The sequence below is a fragment of the Geospiza fortis genome, unplaced genomic scaffold, assembly GCF_000277835.1.
Source record: "Geospiza fortis unplaced genomic scaffold, GeoFor_1.0 scaffold182, whole genome shotgun sequence".
Classification (NCBI taxonomy): Eukaryota; Metazoa; Chordata; class Aves; order Passeriformes; family Thraupidae; genus Geospiza; species Geospiza fortis.
Window position 1 is genome coordinate 1,289,290 of NW_005054367.1, and position 18,814 is coordinate 1,308,103.

The 18,814-nt window shown below is 47.0% G+C and overlaps 3 protein-coding genes across 4 annotated transcripts in view; 1 reads left to right on the forward strand and 2 right to left on the reverse strand.

The window, feature by feature from the left end:
* The window catches only part of DLEC1 (DLEC1 cilia and flagella associated protein), a 33,147-nt gene extending 31,443 nt beyond the window's left edge, over window positions 1–1,704 (forward strand). Inside the window, exon 38 of the mRNA XM_005424353.2 lies at window positions 1,229–1,704. Within this exon, the coding sequence (XP_005424410.2) occupies window positions 1,229–1,337 (109 nt within the window). The 3' untranslated portion in view covers window positions 1,338–1,704. The remainder of the gene's footprint in view (window positions 1–1,228) is intronic.
* Window positions 1,705–2,194: 490 nt separating this feature from the next.
* Window positions 2,195–11,129, reverse strand: ACAA1 (acetyl-CoA acyltransferase 1). The gene is made up of 11 exons (XM_014308361.1): window positions 11,028–11,129; window positions 10,723–10,780; window positions 9,828–9,907; window positions 9,338–9,380; window positions 7,748–7,846; window positions 7,182–7,262; window positions 5,365–5,555; window positions 5,097–5,276; window positions 4,275–4,330; window positions 3,650–3,795; window positions 2,195–3,303 (listed from the first exon to the last, which is right to left on the reverse strand). Exons 1-11 carry the CDS (start codon window positions 11,086–11,088, stop codon window positions 3,228–3,230), a joined length of 1,071 nt encoding a protein of 356 aa, XP_014163836.1. The 5' UTR covers window positions 11,089–11,129; the 3' UTR covers window positions 2,195–3,227.
* Window positions 11,130–12,809: 1,680 nt separating this feature from the next.
* The window catches only part of LOC102044243 (mitogen-activated protein kinase kinase kinase 3-like), a 58,030-nt gene continuing 52,025 nt past the window's right edge, over window positions 12,810–18,814 (reverse strand). For both annotated transcript variants that reach the window (XM_031059752.1, XM_031059751.1), the window contains exons 14-16: window positions 18,428–18,557; window positions 17,677–17,854; window positions 12,810–15,672 (exon numbers count right to left, since the gene is read on the reverse strand). In XM_031059752.1, coding sequence (XP_030915612.1) covers window positions 15,444–15,672; window positions 17,677–17,854; window positions 18,428–18,557 — 537 coding nt within the window. In that variant the 3' untranslated portion in view covers window positions 12,810–15,443. The remainder of the gene's footprint in view (window positions 15,673–17,676; window positions 17,855–18,427; window positions 18,558–18,814) is intronic.

Below are 18,814 nucleotides of genomic sequence, written 5' to 3' on the forward strand. Positions count from 1 at the left end.
TTGCTGTCTTTTCCAACCCAAAACATTCCATGATTCTATGATGACCCAAAGACATTAATTTCTTTGTTCTGAGCAGGGAGATGCAACTAATGTAAGAAAACTCATTTTTCATTACAAAGTATTTTTGGAGGTTATCACATGGTGGCAGCAAGTTAAAATAAGTCTATCCTAGTGATTTCAGTGAGCTCTGAAAACTGCTGACAGGGAAATTTCAAGCAAACTGTGGGTGAGTTATTGCCATAACTCCCATCTCCTTGGAACACAACCCAGTGATTTCCATCACTGGAGCCACTGATAGTGCAATGGGATGGAGCCTTGAGCAGCTGCACTAAACTGTCCCTACTTAGAGGAGCATGGTGGTCCAGAAGCCTCCCCAGGGTCCTGACTGCCAAATTTTTTCTGGAATTCTGCTGAATATGCCTGAAGCACTTCTTTTTGTCTGAAAAATGCAATAATCAGCATGGCTGAAAATGCCTGGAAATACCAGAAAGCAAAAATGTTGCTGTATAGCAACCAGCTCAGCTGTGGGACTCCATAGAAGAATTCCCAACACAGCAGAGTGTGGGATCAGTGTGGCAGTAGGAGATAATTATATGCAAGGTGTGAGGTGATTTTAATAATTCACCTCCCCAATTCAGTGAGAAGGAGAATTGTTTTATGAGAAGGAAAAAACAAAGACTGGCAGAACAGGCATTTGCCTCAGGCCCTTACAACAGCTGGCACTTGGACACACAGGAGTCCTCCACAGGAACAGTCTCAGGAGCACTGAGTGGCATTAGCCTTGGGCAAATAATGCTCTTTAACTGTAACCTTTTTGATGTTAATTTACAGTTTGGGATCCACTGACTGCCCCTTGTCTCAGGGGAGTGACAGAAACTTTTCCCTTCAAGCTTTGTCACAGGGAGGAGTTTTCGCATCAAGACAGTGCAGGTGTTTGCTCCCAGCAGAGCTTCATTTCATTTATTCACCTGAACCAGAATTTCACAAGTAGGATGATAATCTCATTCTTTCAAACATGAATCCAATGTCTTCAGGCAGAGAGCTGAACATCCTTTTCAAACACCATGTACTGTACCCATGGAACACAGCCCTGTGGACTTGGCACTAACATCAGTGACCTGTGCTTGTGACTTGGAGCATTCTTAGGTCACCATTGTCCCTTTTTCATCTCATCCCTAAACACAGGACTGCATGTAGCTGTAACTGAACTTTTTGCTGTGCATTTCAGGAGCAACACTGACTATGAAGCAATTGTGACCATTTCTGGAATGCTGGAAGAGAAGCCTTGCAAGCTGCACCTCAGAGGGAGAGGAGTGCACTGTGGGAAGGTGCATTAAGCAGGACAATGTGGGACAAATGTCAAGGTAACAGGTTGGATGCAGATGTGCCAGCAGCTGAGCCTGTATTTTCATCTACTTCTGGTTTTAGTAGGGACTGGAATTTTAGCAGAATGAAAATTTAGGTTATGAGGAAAGAAATTCTCGTGGTACCTTAACCAGTCGTAATCACACTCTGTACTGTTACTGTAATTGCTGTGATAAGCTTAGCTTTAGGCTCAGAACAAGGTTTTAAATTGCAAAGCAGCTAAGTCAGGCCAAAGCCCTCTGCAGAGCCCAGCATGGCTTGAATCACAGCTAAAGGCTATTCATACCTTAAAGTAGTTTTTGTTTTGCCTCATTTATTTGTTTGACATTAAAATGGACATTGACACATTATAAAACAAGAATTGGTGAATAGGCCAGCATTTCCCAGGCTGTTTTCTCAGTGCCTTACATGAAAAAGGGAAGAGAGAACTTTCCCTGGTCTCCTTGGAAAATTACCAATCTGTGTGTTTCATCATGCTTGGGCCTTGAGAACACCCCCTTCAGCAAGAGGGAGGAACCCTTCTTCCTTTTCATTCTTTCCCCCCACATGGTTCCCATTTGCTCTCACTTCTCTTTAAACTATTTTAGTATTATTTTAGCTAAAGGTCACTGGAATTCCCACTTCTGAGTCTGTTAAATTTTCCACTTCCATGAAATAAAAGGCTTTTATAAATGGCTCATTATCCCATCTAAATAATTCAATTTTTTGGCTCTAAGGGTCTGTGTGATTGCTGGGTGAGACAGGTTTCAGCATGGGATTGTGAAAATATCAGAGAGCTCTAACTCATCATGACCTTCAACTAAAAATCATCATAAAAAGGAAACAAATGTACTGCAAGAACCCAATTGTATTATTAAGTGCAAAAACAAAAGTCAGGACAAAGAACTTCAGTTTGTTACAAATTCAAAGCAGCAATGAGTAAATTTCTTTTTCAAGCTGAGTTTCAGTGATCTTCCTGTTCAGACAAGAGAAGAAATAAGGGATGACAAAAGACACAAGATAGAAAATGTTTGTATTAGCACTGAAGGACTGAGCTGTCACTGATGTCCATGTAGTGCTTGCAGTAAATGTAAAGCTGCAATTTGCTTTATTTTAGCTAAGTAAATATGATTAAGCACAAGATTGTCCTTGGAGTCACACAAACTGACAGACATGTATTGAAAAAGAAGGAATGGCCACATCCAAATCCTGGCTTCTAGCAATTCAAGAGAACCTTCCCATTCAAGCATTTCCTGTGGAAATTATGTTCAGTCCTTCCACTTTCTCCCACTGGAGGCTTCAGAGCAGCTCCACCAGCAGCGAGCTACAGCCCATCCTCCAGTGCAGGGACAATTTAAGATACAGACAATTTCTGACTGGGTTAGAACAGACACAATTGTAAAGGCAAGGATGTCAAGTCTTTGCTTCAAAAAAAGCTCTTTTAAACTTCTTACAAAATGGTGGAACCTCTTAAGGAAATGCTGGCAAAGTCTTTTCATGTGGACTGATGTCTTTGTTTTGAGTGACTCTTTTTGCCAATTTGTCATACAAAAATACTGTCCCATGAACTACTTCCCTCTGGTAATTTTCACAGAATAAAGAGATCAATTAAATTAAAAATATTAATTCATAATCACCACACAAGGGGCTGTAGTTGAATTTCAGCTGAGCTAATTAGTTATGTCAGGAAGCCATGTGCCAGTTTTGCATTTCCTCACCTTCTTCGCAGAACTGCACCATTAATTCTACTTCACAATTTCTGCCTAAAATTTGTAGATCTAATAAATCCCAGAACCCACTTGATTTCAGTGGCAATCACTTGCCATGCCTAGGGAAGGCAGAGAGGGAGCTGTGGTGTTGTTGTGTCAGCACTGGAGCTCACTTCACTTCCCTGGGTACTCGAACACGGCTGCAGCGCCCATGCCAGTTCCAATGCACATGGACACAACTCCGTATGCTCTGAAACAAAGAGCACATGGAATTAAGGAAAAAGAAAAACACAGCTCAGGCTTACATCATCCAGGGAAAAAATAAAAATAAAGAATACAATAAATTTGAGCTGTCTACTGCTCTCCTGTTTTGCTAGGAGAGCCGCAGGGAATTCAGGTTCAAAGCCATTCATGGAATGGAGAAAGCTTAACCCAAAGGGACAGTTACCTCATCCAGGGGATGGAGAAAGCTTAACCCAAAGGGACAGTTACCTCCTTCAGGGGATGGAGAAAGTTTAACCCAGCTGGTGACCCCTGAGCCTGTGGGAGCTGCAGAGCCAGCAGGTGTGAGGCCAGTGCTGATGCTGAGCACTCACCTCTTCCCTCTGCGCTTCAGTTCATGGAGCAGAGTGACGACCTGCCGGGCCCCGGTGCAGCCCAGGGGGTGTCCCAGGGCTATGGCTCCTCCCAGGGGGTTCACCTTCTCCATGGGAATGCCCAGCTTCTCAACACAGTACACAGCCTGCAGAGACACAGGGAATGATTTCATGGAGGTGCTCTTGTCTTCCTTAGTTCTCAGCTCTCCTCCTTCAGGTCAGAGGCCTGAGCCCAGCTAGACCATCGTTCTCAGGGGAAAGGAGTGCAACTGATCCAAGGCAGAGAAGTGAGCTAAAACTGCTCACTTCATCTGAAACCGAGCCCACACACATTCAGACAACCTGACAATAAACCACAGCCCTGGTGAAACAGATGTTGCAAGTTGGTATGAGAGCACAATAGCCAATTCTTACTTAGTGGACTTTTTTTTTTCTAATATTAAGCTGTATAAGCAATGCCCTGGTCGTTTTTATTTGAAGGAAAAGGAAAATAGTCTGCACATGTTATTAACATTTGGCTGAAGATGTAATATGTGGAACAAGTTAAAAATCTTAACCTGGAGACCGAGCTGAAATACACTCAGTTGCCAAGCAATGCAGCAAAACAAACATGATGCTCACTCACCTGGCTTGCAAAGGCTTCATTAATTTCATATATATCAATGTCATTCAGAGTCAGACCTGTGGGCCAGAAAAGTCAGGAGTTAAAAGGAGATATTTTTGCCTCATGATTATATTAAAGAGAGTAATTGCCTGACAGCCTCCCTCTATGAATTCCAGTTCTACTCCATCTAAGAAAGAGGAACCTCAGCTCCATGTGGGGTATCTGCACTTGAACAAGTTTATGTACAGCAGTGCCTAAAGACTGCAAAATATCCCAGTTCATGGCACTGTGTCACTGAGCCTGCCAAATTTCCTCAGATTAAGTGTGGTTTCTCTGCAGAGGGATTAAGGATTGAAGGGTGTTCAGAGAGTGGAAGGTAAAGCTACAGGTGGGCATGGGACTGTAGCCAGGTCAGGCTAAATCAGCTCATCAGCTAATAAAGCTGTTTAACCCAATGAGTGTGGTAAAAAACCTAACTAAGATGACAAAATTGTAAAGAGAAAAATCCATCAAAAACCAAACACAAAACTACCCCCTACACATTGGCCATAATAAAGAAGAGAAAACAGCACTAAGTGAGCACTGAATCACTTGCCACATGTCAGCTCTTGTTGAGTCTGTGCAGGGATTTACTCCTGAGCCTCTCAGAGGTGAGTGAATGACAATTTACACACCAGTACAAGGCAAAGGCATTCCAACAATCTGAGGCAGAACCTTTTTTACAGTTTCAGATTTAACTTCACTGTTCCTGGGGCCAACAGCTGCACAAGTTTGAATAAAATAACCTTAAATCTCAGTCCAAAGAGTCTGATCTGCTTTGCCTGAGCACCAGATGGTTCTCACCTGCCTTTTCCACAGCAACAGGGATGGCATAGGCTGGCCCTATGCCCATCACATCAGGTGGCACCCCCACCACAGCAAAGGACCTCAGCACCCCCAGCACTGGCAGTCCCAGCTGTGCTGCCTTGGAGCGTTTTGCCAGGAGAACAGCAGCTGCTCCATCGCTGACCTGGCTGGCATTCCCTGTTGGAAGAGACCTGTTAACATGCTTTTTGTTCCAGCAAAGGCAGGTAAACCAGAGGAACAGCACAAATGGAACAGCTGAGCTGACCTGCTGTAGTGCTTCCATCCTCTTTGAAGGCAGGTTTCAGCTTTGCCAAGCCTTCCAGTGTTGTGGAGGGTCTGATCCCTTCATCCTGGTGCACAGTGATTGTTTTTTTGTTGCCCTCATTATCTGCAATAGTGGTCTTCACTGGAACAATCTCTGTTTTAAACAGTCCCATCTGCTGAGCTTTTGCTGCTCTGGTAAAAAAAAAAAGAGTATGAAAGTTTAAAATATTTTGGAGGTGAAGTGCAGGAGAACTAAAGTGAAGGAAAGCAGTTAGACAGAGAATGAACTAAGATGGGATTTGGTACATCATTACTGAGTGGTGGTCAAGACAACAGGCAAATTCTTACTTCCATTCATGGAAAGACACCTTTTACCTCTGCATCAACATTACGGGCATTGTCCCTTAATCTGGGTCACAGGATCCCTCATTTCAGAGCAATATCCCCATTCTGTTCCCATCAACACCTCTGTGCCTGACTGACCACCACCAGCCCCCAACATGAAATTTTACTTTTTTCAGGTGTACAGCCACATCACAACTGTAAGAGAATAAATGAACCCTAAACTAGCAGCAGTCAACAACTGTCATGACCAAACAGAATACAATTAACTAAACCAGAACCAGCTCAAGCCATGTAGATTTAATCTTTCCTATCAGCAAGATATTTTAAAAATCTAAATAAGCTCTTCAAAGCAGAGCTTATTTAGATTTACCTTCCAGAGGTAAATCCTTCACAGAGAGTACAAATTGGAGACTAAAAGCTTGTTTTACCCCTTCATCACTTTACACTTTTACCCATAAAAAATGAAAATATTCAATGCTCCCAGGTAAGTGAGAGTTAGAGCAAATGCTGAAGGACAGGTCAGTAACTCCACAGATATCCTGAGAGCAAGGCCAGAAAGTCACCCCTTGCCTCCTGTGAGTGTGAGGATCACATCCACAAACCCTTCTGGTTATCAGTTCCATGGCAGTGAGAAAGGCTGGCATGCCAAGTTCCCTGAGCAGCAGGGCCGGAATTTAAAGGTTAACTACCCTGTGCAGTGGCTTCCTGTGTTAGATAAATAATTGGACCAGGCTGATGCTTGGACAGAGCTCTGAAAGCAAGTTTAACTCTTTGATGGCAGGAACTTTATCACCTGCCACTGCTCTGGCAGCACAGCCCCACAGATTCCAGGGTCAGTTGATTTTGGCAGTGATTTAACCCAGAGGAAGGTTATCAGAGGTAGGACTGGACTCCCTCAGAGCCAAACACCTGCACTGAGGACAAGTCACTCTTCTCACAAGCTCAGCAGTTTTCTACCAACAGCCACACTCAACTATTCCCTCAGGAGAAAGGCTCCTCCTGCTGCTGCTCCCACGTTCAGGTTCCAGTGATCCTGAGCCAAAGCCACTGTGAAAATACCTCACCAGGCACTCGTTCCAGAAACCTCCGTGAGGTTCTGTCACAGAACACAGAATGGTTTGGGTTGGAAAGGACCTTAAACATCATCCAGTTTCACCCCCACTGCCATGGGCAGGGACCTTTGGATGCTGGAACAAGCAGGGCACTCACTGCTCAGGGTCTGTGTGCCCAGTGATACCTGTGTGAGATCAGTCCCACAATCCCAGTACAACTCTGGACTCCAGTTCCCCCATCACCCACAACCCTGCACTGCATTTCAGTTGGACCTCTCAGGCTTCTTTGTGCACTATTAAAGACTGGAAGGCAACACAAAGGCTGCACCTCAACAGGAAGTAGCAATGTGTTTTCTAGCTCTTCTTATTTCTTAACTAAAAGGTTAAAAAACCCCAAAAGACTAACAAAAACAGCACTTACTTTTGTTGGGAAGCCAATGCAAAGGCATCTTGCTTCTTCCGGGAAACTCCAAACTTCTCTGCCACATTTTCTGAGGTTATTCTGGGGAAAAAACATCACAGAGTTAATGCAAGGACACACCTCAGGAGCTGCAGTTGGCTTCTACTGAGATCACACGAGGTATAAGCAGTGGCTTGAGTTTGAAAGCCAAAATAGGATTAAGCACAAGATTGTCCTTGGAGTCACACAAACTGACAGACATGTATTGAAAAAGAAGGAATGGCCACATCCAAATCCTGGCAACTCAGAACTGCTGGCAAAAGCTAATCCTGAATCCAATCTAGGACCAGAACAAGGTTCAAATCTGTTCTCCTTGCTCAACAAGCCATTGATCTCAAGACAAGAAAATCTTTGATCAGAGTTGTTGATTTCCCCCCATTTCACATCATTAATCTTCCACCACAGCCAAGGATGCCAACACACACGGCTCCAAGCTCACCACATTCAGGTTGATTTGTAACTGTGGTGTCACTGAGGAGACAGAGCATCTATAAAAACCTTTAACTGTGGGAAGGGGAAACACTTACCCCATAGGAATAAGGCAATCTCGAGCTTTGGGGTTATCCATCATGTTGGAACTGATATCACCAGGGTTATTTGCACTTCTGAGGGACATTGTTTCCACTCTAAACACAAGAAAAATTTGAATTGCTCCATTAAGACTGATCAAAACTCAGTATCCTGACAACATGCTTTCCCATTATCCCACAGAAACACAGCTGCTAATTAGGAACTGGCTGAGGCAGAAGCTCTTTAATCATCAATTTAACAATTATTATGAAATGAAAACAGATTGTGAGATTCAATTGGTTCTTGCTTCACTAGAACAGGATACCAATGTCAGCAGTTAATTTCTTGTGTTTCCACAGCTAGGAAGGAATTGCTATGATTCTGGCACATTTGTCCTCAAACATAATGAGGTTCAAGGGCTGGAGTTTTCAGTGAGATTGCCAACAGACATAAAAATACCACTCAGATCTTAAGAACAGGTTGGCAGTAGAAAAAGAAGTATTGAGCAAACTGCGACAAAGAGATTTCAGTGAGTTGCACCATTTGTGTTTCACAATACAAAGAATTTCAGACATGGATCCCACAGTATGCAATCTTTGACCCACAAATGAATTAACACATTGAAGATACTCAAATTTACTGCAGAAATACAAAGCCATCAGTTAAGACTTGTGAGCTTTTGTAAGATCAATCTGAATTATGAAGCCGACAATGAGAAGAGGGTTTGAATTCTACTCTGCACCACACAAATACCTTCATGAAGAATAAATAACAAAGAAACTACTCCTGGAAAATGAAAGGCAAGCAGAAAGTAAGGCAGCTTGTAGTAAGTGCTCTCAGCAATTTAAACTAGCTCTATGATGGGACACTCCATCATTGACTTCAGCTGCATCTGCTCCTGAAGCAAGGCACAGGACTGGGTTTTAAGTAAGTAAACCCCAGCTACTGTCTTTTGTGCTTGAATCCAGGGTTTCTCCACTCTGTGGAAGAGTGAGACTTGGGATAAACCCAGCTCCCAAAAGCTGTTTGTAACTTAAGGATTGTATGTCTTCATGGAGGAGCCTGCAGGGCAGAGGCCAGACAGCTTCCCACAGCAAAACCCAGTGTCTGGCACAGCCAGGGGTGCAAAGGCCACCAGTCCCTTTAAGCACAACATCTTGGTAGACATTACTGTGTGCAGTAATAATTAATGAAAGATTAGAGTCATCAAGTTATAAAAAAAGAGAAACCCAGTATTTTGGCCTCAGGATTACTGAATAGTTTTTTTCACTCCTCCTTCTGAAGTCAATGTGTATGTGGCCACTAGTATTTCCCCAAAACCAACCTAAAGTTTACATAATCCTCCAAAAAATAAACACTGCTTGTGATGTTAGGACTGAAGCACAGAACAGCTTGTCTGTCCAGCACAGAACAGATCCTGTAAGTCTGCAAAACACTCATTGGCACACATAGGATATTAATTTCTTCATCCAAGAGAGCTCCTGGTCTTTCAAGAGGCTAGTTAATTGGAAATTAGCTATAAAGCTAATTTTTTGGCAGGCTATTGCACAGGGACAGAGTGTTACCTTCAGGAAGCCTAAGCAAGCACTATGAAAATACTTCCTTACCCACAGGCCAAGCCAATGTCATACGATCCATTTCGGATGCCACCTGTAACAGCAGTGCATAAATGTTCTTACTGTCAGCAGGAGCAAAAGCATTTCCAGCCCAGCTGCAGCTTCCAAACACCTGAGCACCCACAACAGCCAAATGGGCCTTTCCTCACCCTCCTGCCTGCCAGAGGGAGAGCCAAGGAGCTGATGAGGCTGAAGGCTATCAGGGGGCCAGAGAGAGCTGGAAGGACCCTTCTGGAAGCTGCCTGATATGGAGGTGATGGTGGAACTTATCCCCAGAAAACCAAGTCACTTCTCTAGGGATAAACTCAGCCACTCAAGGATATAAAAGTATTTAGCTAACACCACACTGCAAATTCCCTACAGCACAAGACATTACCAGTGTTTTACTGCTCAGAGACACTGGAGGACAGGAGGATTGAGCCCTTGGGGTGGGATAGGCTCTGGGTGGATTGAGTCTGATGCCAGTGCCCACAACACCTACCAGCTATGTTGATAATGGCCTGCAGCCCGGAGGAGCACTGCCTGTTCACACTGGAGCATGGCACTGTCTCTGGAATGCCACTGGAAAACAAGGGAATGTTGGCAAAGACTCAGTGATAAAAACCAACAACAACAACCCAAAGCTCTAAAGAGTGCATTAATCCACCTGATTAAACTTTAACCCTCAAGTTCCAGGCAGATCCCTTTATCCAGTTCTTGATCTATTTGGTCCTGCACCAAGGGAAAGCAAAGTTCAAAGATAATTTCTTCACTTCATTTGCAAGTGGTTCCAAGTGCTGTTTCCCCATGGATCTGTCTTCAGAAGGTGCTCTGTAAGCAAGGCCCTGCCCTGGAAATCCTGAGCTCTGACCCAGGCCAGAAACCCTGAAAAGTTCTGTAATATTCATAAACTATGGCAGGCTGTGCCTGCAGCTCTCTAAAGTGGCAGTTGTGCAGTGATTGAAGCAAACACTGGCAACAGAAACTGACTGAAATATTTGGAATCTAGGATCCAGCAAAAATATGTGGAATCTGGGATCCAGCTCAGTACAAGCCACTGACCAGCACTGAGCAATGACAGAAAGATCTGAGCCCATCCATGGTTTGGGGACCAGCAGAGAGAGGTGCAGCCTCAGAGAGTGCAGCAGGGAGCCCACAGAACATCATGTCCCTCTCAGAAGCCCAACACAGGCAGCACAAACAAATCAAACAGCTTCATCTGCCTCCCTGTCTCTTTGCCATCAGCGTTCTCAGAGCTCGATCAAAGTCCTGTTTCTAGGCAAAAGGTGATTTGCTGTAATTCCTGGGAGTGCATGAGCTCCACTGCAATCTCTGACCCTGTGCTGCTCCATGGCTCACTGAGGAGAGGAAGAACCTCAGTCTGGCTGAGAGCTTACCTTAAAAACTGTGCAACTCTTGCAATCAAGGCACCAGCTCCAGGCTGCAGCACATTCCCTGAGTGCAAAGACACAATTCCAGTCAATTGGCTGCACTCCCCTCACAGGCACTGAAGGGATGTTCCCATCACCACAGCTCAGTACTGCCCAGCACTAGGTCAGAGCCCCACCACCAACAGGACAGGCATGAAAACCTAATGTTACACACATTCCAGCCCCATGAGACTTGTGAGTACCCACATGGGGAGCCTGTCCCACAAAGCTGTCCAGACCAGGGGTTTCACCAGGCAGAGGCTGTCACTCACCCACACAGATGTCTCCCAGCACCTCAGGACGGAGGTTGACATCCTGAAGGACAGCTGTCATCACAGCAGCCAGCAGCTCATCAGGTGTTGTGTCCTAAAGGCACAGGGGATCAGCACCACCAGTGAACACCAGTAAGTGCCCTGTCACCAGTTCAGCCTCAGAGCACTTCAGAGGGCTGGCCAGTGGTGCTAAGGCAGCTTTACTCCACTCCTCAGCTGTGGTTGTTGTTTCCCTACCACAGCACAATTATCTGCATATTGTTACCCCAGGTTTCCTTCAGGCACTGCAACACACAGGCTGCTTTCTCACCTTCTTTGGATTTATAGGAACACACTGCAGGGCTTTCAAAATCACACAGCTACAGAGATTTATGTGAATGGAGCCCCAGTGAATGGAGCCCCATTTGTTTGTGACCCCTCAGCTGGTGGGAAGCACAGCCAGCATGGGGAGACCTGTTTGGGAGGGTAACAAGGAACGAGCAGCACCCTCTGGGGTCAGCCTGGCTGTTCTTCCCGAGCACCCTGTGGGTGCCACCCAAGGAGAAGCAGAATCTAGAAGGGTGGCAGGTCCGTGCCAAGCCGTGCAGGTGAGGGACACCGTGGCAGGGCAGGTGATAGCGGACTGTGATCGCTGCCCAGGCTGCCCGGGCAACTGGGGACACAACGCCCGGCTCCTTCGGGGGATGCCACCGGCGCTGCCAGCCCCAGCATTAAAACCAGCATACAGCGCTGGGATTCAGACTCTTCCAGATAACAGCAGCGGTGTCTGGGGGTCAAGCAGGGCTCCAGCACACAGGCGTGCAGGAGGGGAGGCGAAGAAGGGAGCACCCCTCTCCCAGCGGGGATGCCAAGCCCCTGTGGGGGCCCGGCGGGCAGGATCCCCCCTCATTTGCATGCCGGAGACTGGGACAAACGCTCCTTCATTTGCATTTCCCCGCCCATCTAATTTGCATGGTACCGCCCCCAGGCCAAACCGCGCTCCGTCCGCGAAGCCAACAAACCAAGAGTAAAGAAAATAAAAAGGGGGGAAATAAAGGAAAAAAGTAGGGGAAAAGGGAAAAAATAGAAACAAGAAAAACTGGGATGGGGAAAAAGAAGTGGGAGAAAAAAAAGAGGAAAAAAGGGGGGGAAGGGGAAAAAGGAAGAATGGGAAAAAAGGAGGGGGAAAGGAATAGGGCAGAGATAATGGAGGAATGAGAAGAGGAGTGGGAAAATGAAGATGAAATAGAAATAAAGAAAAATACTCAAAATTTTAAAATAAATAAATTAAAATAAAGGAAAATTAAGTTTAGAAGCGCAAAATCCTGTGCATTTGGAGTGCAAGGTGGAACATCAGGACAAAGGGACACACAGAACCATGGGCTCAGAGAGCTGCACAGATCCATCTGTCCCAGAAAAAGCCAGGAACCATCGAATCTTTGTCACTGCCCCTGGGATGGTGACACCAATTCCCCCTGTGCCCCCCACCCATGCTGGGAGCTGCCCTGGTGGGAAGGGGCTGTGCCTGTGAGCAGTAGGAATGCAGGCTCATGGAGTCATTAAGGACAGAAGAGACCTCCAAGATCATCAAATCCAACCATGTTCATCACCAAACCACATCCCACATCCACACTTCCAGGGATGGCGATGCCACCACCCTCCTGCCAGCCTGTTCCCATGTCCTGCCCCACCCCACCCCCCAAAAGGAATTTATTTCTCCACAGACACTCACCAGCACACAGGGAAAGCCGCAGGGCCCGCTATGGGCAAAATAAAATCAAACCAAACCAAACCAACAGAAAATGACTTTACATGGTAGAATAATTCCATTTGCTTTTCCTAGTTCCATTCTGTACATCAGAACACTGCAAGGGTTTTACAAACCAGAAAGGCAAAGGCACCTGAGGAGTGTCTCACACTCACACACACACTCACACGAGCCACATCCATCCATGGGAGGACTGAGGTGGTTTGAGGGCCCTGCGAGCATTTTGGGGCAGCCAGGAGCCCCCTTTGGCTCTCAAATCTTTGCAAAGAAGGGAAACACCCTCCCACCACTGAAGGGCTGAGAAAACCCAAACCAAACAGATTTAATAAAAGAAGAGAAAACAGCTTAAAAATTGGTTTGATTTTTTTTTTTTAGCTTTGGTGAACACACATTTTGTTACCTTCTTCTGCCAAACCCGTTCCCAGACAACTGATTTTTTTTTTCCCTTGTGTTTGTTTCCATCCATCCCATATGACTGACCAGACTGATGGATTTGGTCCTATTCACAGAATAAAATTTTTCATCCCCCTCAGCAAAAGAAGACTTTTCCCCCTCCTCATGGGGAGCTGCCCATCACCCCATGGCTGACTGACACGAGCCCCAGTGCTGCTCCAGCATTGTCCCCCAGCTTCCCTGGAACCTGGCCTGGAATAAATGGCCTCAATAGCTTTCAGACAGATTTACAGGGAATTCTTTTAGGTATTTCTTTTAATTTGCCCTAATACTCAGTGTTGTTTTTTTTAAAAAACTGAAATAATTATTGAAATCATAAAATCTTTGAATGGTTTGGGTTGGAAGGGACCTTAGAGCTCATCACATTCCAACCCCTTGCCATAGGGCAGGGACACTTTTTCACTAGACCAGGTTGCTCCAAGCCATATCCAGCCCTGACCCTGAATGTTTCCAGAAATGGGACATCCACAGCTACACTGGGCAGCCTCCTAAATCTTGCTTCTCTCTTCAGAGCTGAGGACATGGACATGCTCTCACCATCACACCAGTGATGCAAAGTCTTGATCTTTTCCACACAGAAGAATTCAAGGATATGTTCACACAAACAACCAATTTGCCACTTTCTTCTTAAGTCTAAGCAACACTTTTCATTTTCACTGAAAACCAGCATTAAAATAAACCTGTGTCTGACACACTGGCCTGAGGATGGAGCCTCCTGGTAACTGCTTTTTGGACCCTTTGCTGAGTCAGTGGGAAGAGCTAATGCAGCAGAGGAGGTAGGATAGTGCAATTAATTTATGCCAAACCCCCCAAGATCTGATTGATTAATTAATTAGCTAGCTTCCAGGGACTCTGTGCGTGCTTCCTGCCCAGGTTTTCCAGCAGGGCAGTGCTGAACAGAGGCTGTAGCTCAGCTCTGCTTTTGACTGGCCCATTTTCTCATACAACTTCAAACCTACTGAGGGAAGCAATCTGCTTCCAGCTGCCCTCCACTGCTGCAGCTCCACTTTCCCAGTCTGGGGCTCCATTGTCCTGCAGCTGCTCCCTTGGGCACCACTGATGCTCCCCTTCCCTGTACCTGGTCCACAAGGAACAGAGGAGGAGTTGCCCGGAGTAGGATGCACACAGATTCACAGGCATCAGTCCTCTCTGCCTAATTTTAGGCACTCTCTTGGGTTTTACAGAGATGCACTGGGCTCTCCCTGCAGCTCCACTTCCAGAACACGATGGTATCCCAGCAGCACGGGCACGGCTCAGCAAACTGTGGCTATGAGCACAGCTGTCCTTGCTGAGATTCCCTTCAGCTCCCACCTGAATCCTGATGGCTCCCAGCACAACCTGGCTGCTGCTCAGCCCTGCCCACACAGCATTTAACCCCCACCACCATCATTTACCCATCCCTCAGCCCAGGGCAGGGGTCCCGGGCATCCGTCCGCGGGCGTACCCAGCAGAGACCTCCTGCACGCCGAGAAGACCCCCTGGTTCCCAGACTCACACACACACACACGCCAAGGCAAAGTCAACACGGCTGCTGCATCCTCACACCAGATCCGAGCCGAGCATCACTCCTTGATTGTAACCGCGTAAGGCACAGGACAGTGTGAAACGCCGCCCCGCCGGCCGCTCCAGCGGGGTCAGTCCCCTCATGGATGGGGACACCCAGGTCCCCCCGACTCTGCGGTCTGAGATCATCTCCTCCGGCTTGGCTGAAGGCCCTGTCTGTTCCTCTGCGAAAGGCGCTGATGGCTGCCTGAGCATCCCATTCCCCCACCGCTCCTGGGGATGCCGCCAGCCCACCGCCCTGGCTGAGGGGACATTCCCCGCTCGCTGAGGGGGACATTCCCTGCTCGCTGAGGGGGAATTCCCCGCTTAACGGGGAAGGACATTCCCCGCTTGCTGAGGGGGCACTCCCGCTTCCGGGGGGGGGACATTTCGCTGAGGGGACATTCCCCACTCGTCACACTTCCCCCAAGAGAGCAGTTACTTGGCGAGGGGGGACGAGCCCGGTACCGCTGGCAGCAGGGAGGTTCCATGGTCCAGCACCCGCACAAGGCCGGGAAATCCCTCGCTCTGAATTCCCCACAGTCCCGAGCGCAGCTTGAAAATCCAACAAGGCGGCGGGGCCGAGGCAGCAGCGAGCGAGGAGGGACTGTCAGGACAGCCCCGGGTGAGGCCCGACCTCCCCACACGGCGCTCCCCGTCCCCGCTGGCAGCGCTCAGAGCCCGCAGTTGACAAAGGGGTGCCTCAGCAGGTCCTCGGCCGTCGGCCTCCGCTTCTCCTCCACGAAGATCTGCTTGAGGAAGTTGCGGCAGGAGCTGGAGACGCTGTCGGGGAGCTGGGGGTTGGTGGGCTGCGTGGCGATTTTAAAAATTGCTGCCATGGCCTCGAACTCTGCCCAGGGCGGCTTCTCCGTTAGCATCTCCACCACGGTGCAGGCCACGCTCCTGCAACAAGGCCGAGCACAGCGTGAGGGACTGGGAGGTGGCACTGCAGTGTCACAGACATATTTTCTGAAAAATACCTTTGCTAGGGTTTTTCTCCTGAAAAGCTGAGAGGCCTCAGATTTGAAACGTAAACAATAATTATCTACTGCTGTGGAACGTGGCAAGTGCACCTTTGATTGGTCTCATGTGGTTGTTTTTACTTGATGACCAATCACAGGTCCAGCTGTGTCAGACTCTCTGGTCAGTCACAAGATTTTATTATTTATTCTTTGCTAGCCTTCTGATGAAATCCTTTCTTCTATTCCTTTAGTATATAATTTTCTTGTAATATAACATATATCATAAAATAAAAAATCAGCCTTCTGAAACATGGAGTCAAGATTCTCATCTCTTCCTTTGTCCTGGGGACCCACAAACTCCACCACACTGCAGCTCAAGTCTAACCAGCTGTGGGATTGCACCTGCCTAAAGGGAGCAAACCTGCAGGAGATGGGCACATAGCCCTGGAATGTCTGGTCCCCTGAAGCTCCCTGGTCACACAGGTCCTTGGCACTCAACTTTGAGTGGACGGACGAGCCTTGCCTTAAAGCTGGTGGCTTTTCTGCCCACTTTACAGAATCACAGAATAATGAGGTTGGAAGAGACCTCTAAGATCATCGAGTCCAACCTATGCCCTAACACCTCAACTAGAAAATAGCACCATGTCAAGTCTTTTTTAAAACACATCCAGAGATGGTGATTCTACTACCTCCCTAGGAAGAGCATTGCAATACTTTATTATTCTTTTGATGAAAAAATTCTTCCTAATATCCAACCTATACCTTCTCTGACATAGCTGGAGGCTGCGTCCTCTGGTTCTGTCAGTGCTGCCTGGTGGGAGAGACCAACCCCACCTGTCTGCAACCTCCCTTCAGGAATGTGTAGAGAGCAGTAAGGTCACCTCTAAGCCTCCTCTTCTCCAGGCTACTAAGTTTCATAAAAGCTCAAGGAGATACTAAGTTCACTGGAAGCTCACTGGAGAATCCCCTGGAGGGAAACCCATGCACAGCTTCAGACAGCAGAGTTTCAGCAGTAACATGTAGTTCCCAGGGAAGCTGAGCCAGAATGAAGTGTGTTTGCCTACACCCAACTTCATCTCTGAGGTGTGCCCGAGAAGGAACAGGTGGGATGAGCAGCAAAGAGCCTGAGAAGTTTCCCTCAGTTTGCTCAAGAATCCTGGTTTCAGCAGAGGTACTCTGCCACCTCTATTCGTGAATGATCCTAAAGAAATTAAACCTATCCTATTGATCCTAAAAAATTTAAAAATTAAACATTTGCCTCCCATCACCCAGTGCAGGTGGTGCAGGGTACATGGACACCTGCTAAGGACTTTCTAGGTTTTCCCACCCATTTAAGGTTCTCTTGGAAGGATTATTTTTTGTTGACCCTCTTTGCATGGGCACCCAACAGAAAGCACACTGGGAAGACATTGTTTCCTCCTCATAGACTGGGAAGATCAGTAGTGTCATCCCAATTCCTCCAGGTTCCATCTGTCATCCTCCACAGATCAAAACATTCACAAGCAGCCAATGATTTTAGTTGTCTTTGTGCCTGAGCCACATACAAACATCCAGCAGCAGATTTGGGAAGACCATAAAGATCCCCTGAGCCTCTGAGCTTAGTGAACCCAAAATCAGGGCCACCAAAACTCAGCAGGTCTTTCAGTGAGCTTTGTTATCAACCTGCTCTCCAGAATCAAAAAGCAGTTACAGGGATGAGCTGGATGTGAGACTCACACAAGACAAGAGTTTCCAAAAGCAACTTGTGATTCTGAGTGCTCCTGTTTTGGGAATTTAGCTACAACAGTTTTCCTCTGAATATCCACACAGTTGATCCTAACATGTATCTCCTACTTTCCATCCTTTGCACTGCTTCCAGCTACTAGCTATACCGGTTGCTCCCATTACAGCTTCCCAAAAGGATTGATTTAAATAGCAGTGGTGGGGTTTTTACTGCATTCCTTACCAGACATCAGCTTTCCTTCCATAGCCCTCTCCACTGATAACCTCAGGGCTCATCCAGTATGGTGTTCCTGTGACAGATTTAATCCCAGTCCCAGACATGCAGATGGTCTGGATGCGTTTGCTGGCCCCAAAATCTCCAAGTTTCACATTTCCAGCAGAATCTCTCAGAATATTGGCACCTGGGGTGAGAAGCAAAGACAAGACCCCCAAGAAATGAAGCAGGAACCTGAAGCAGCTACAGTGAGGAGAGCAGGAAGGGCACAGGCAAAGAGCCAGGGGGGAGCCCAAAGGGCTGTGGTGGGGCTGGACTCAGCATCATTTCAAATCCTCCTCTCCTAAGGCAGCTGCTCTCCAAGAGGGCTGACTCCCACCAGCATCCCCTCATTCAGCAGGTTTCCCAAAAATGAGCAGTGTATGGGGGCCAATCCAAACAGATTATCCTGCCCACCCACAGACAGCAGAAAGCAGCTTCAGAGCTCTCCAAATGGCAGAGCCTCTCAGTTCTTGGCTACGTTACCCCAGATTTTCAGATGTGTAAGGGCAGTCAACAGTAATGCCGTGAGAGAGAAAACATCCCAAGATTTTGGTTTCAGCTGCTTGCTCAAGATTTTCATGGCTCAATCTGATGAAATGCAGGGGCAAAAATACTTCAAATAGCAGATCCCAGCACTGTGCTGGATTTGTACTGGGGCAGGGAGAGGCTGGGCTGAACAAACCCAAGCAAGCAAGAAGCGTCTCTATTATGCACTCACCTTTAATATCCCTGTGGACAATCATATTGCTGTGTAGGTAGAAGACCCCCTGCAGGATCTGCCTGGTGTATTTCCGTGTGACATTCTCGGTCAGAGCACCGTAAGCTTTCAGCTGGTCCTTTATTGAGCCCTGTTGCAAAGAAACAACACACACCAAACTGTAAGGACCAGAGAAACCATCACATCACAGCAACTTCTTAAACCTTCCTGACCACTCTGTCTCCCAGCTCAAAAAAAAAAACCCCAAACCCTATTTGTAGGGGTTTTGTAGAAACGGCAGAAATCCACTAAGAGCAAAGACTTGTGCCCGTGTCCCAGATCCCTGGGGAGATGAAGGTGACACAAGCTGGTGCCTGGCACAGCTTCCTCTTGCCAACAGCACAGACC

Bases quoted from the DNA above. Each gene is read 5' to 3' on its own strand.
- ACAA1 (XM_014308361.1), bottom strand. From the start codon at position 11,088: ATGACAGCTGTCCTTCAGGATGTCAACCTCCGTCCTGAGGTGCTGGGA. The intron at 9,908-10,722 runs GTAAGCTCTCAG...CTTGTTTTCCAG, and splicing joins AGAGTTGCACAGTTTTTAAG to TGGCATTCCAGAGACAGTGC. The intron at 7,847-9,337 runs GTAAGGAAGTAT...TCTTGTGTTTAG, and splicing joins GACATTGGCTTGGCCTGTGG to AGTGGAAACAATGTCCCTCA.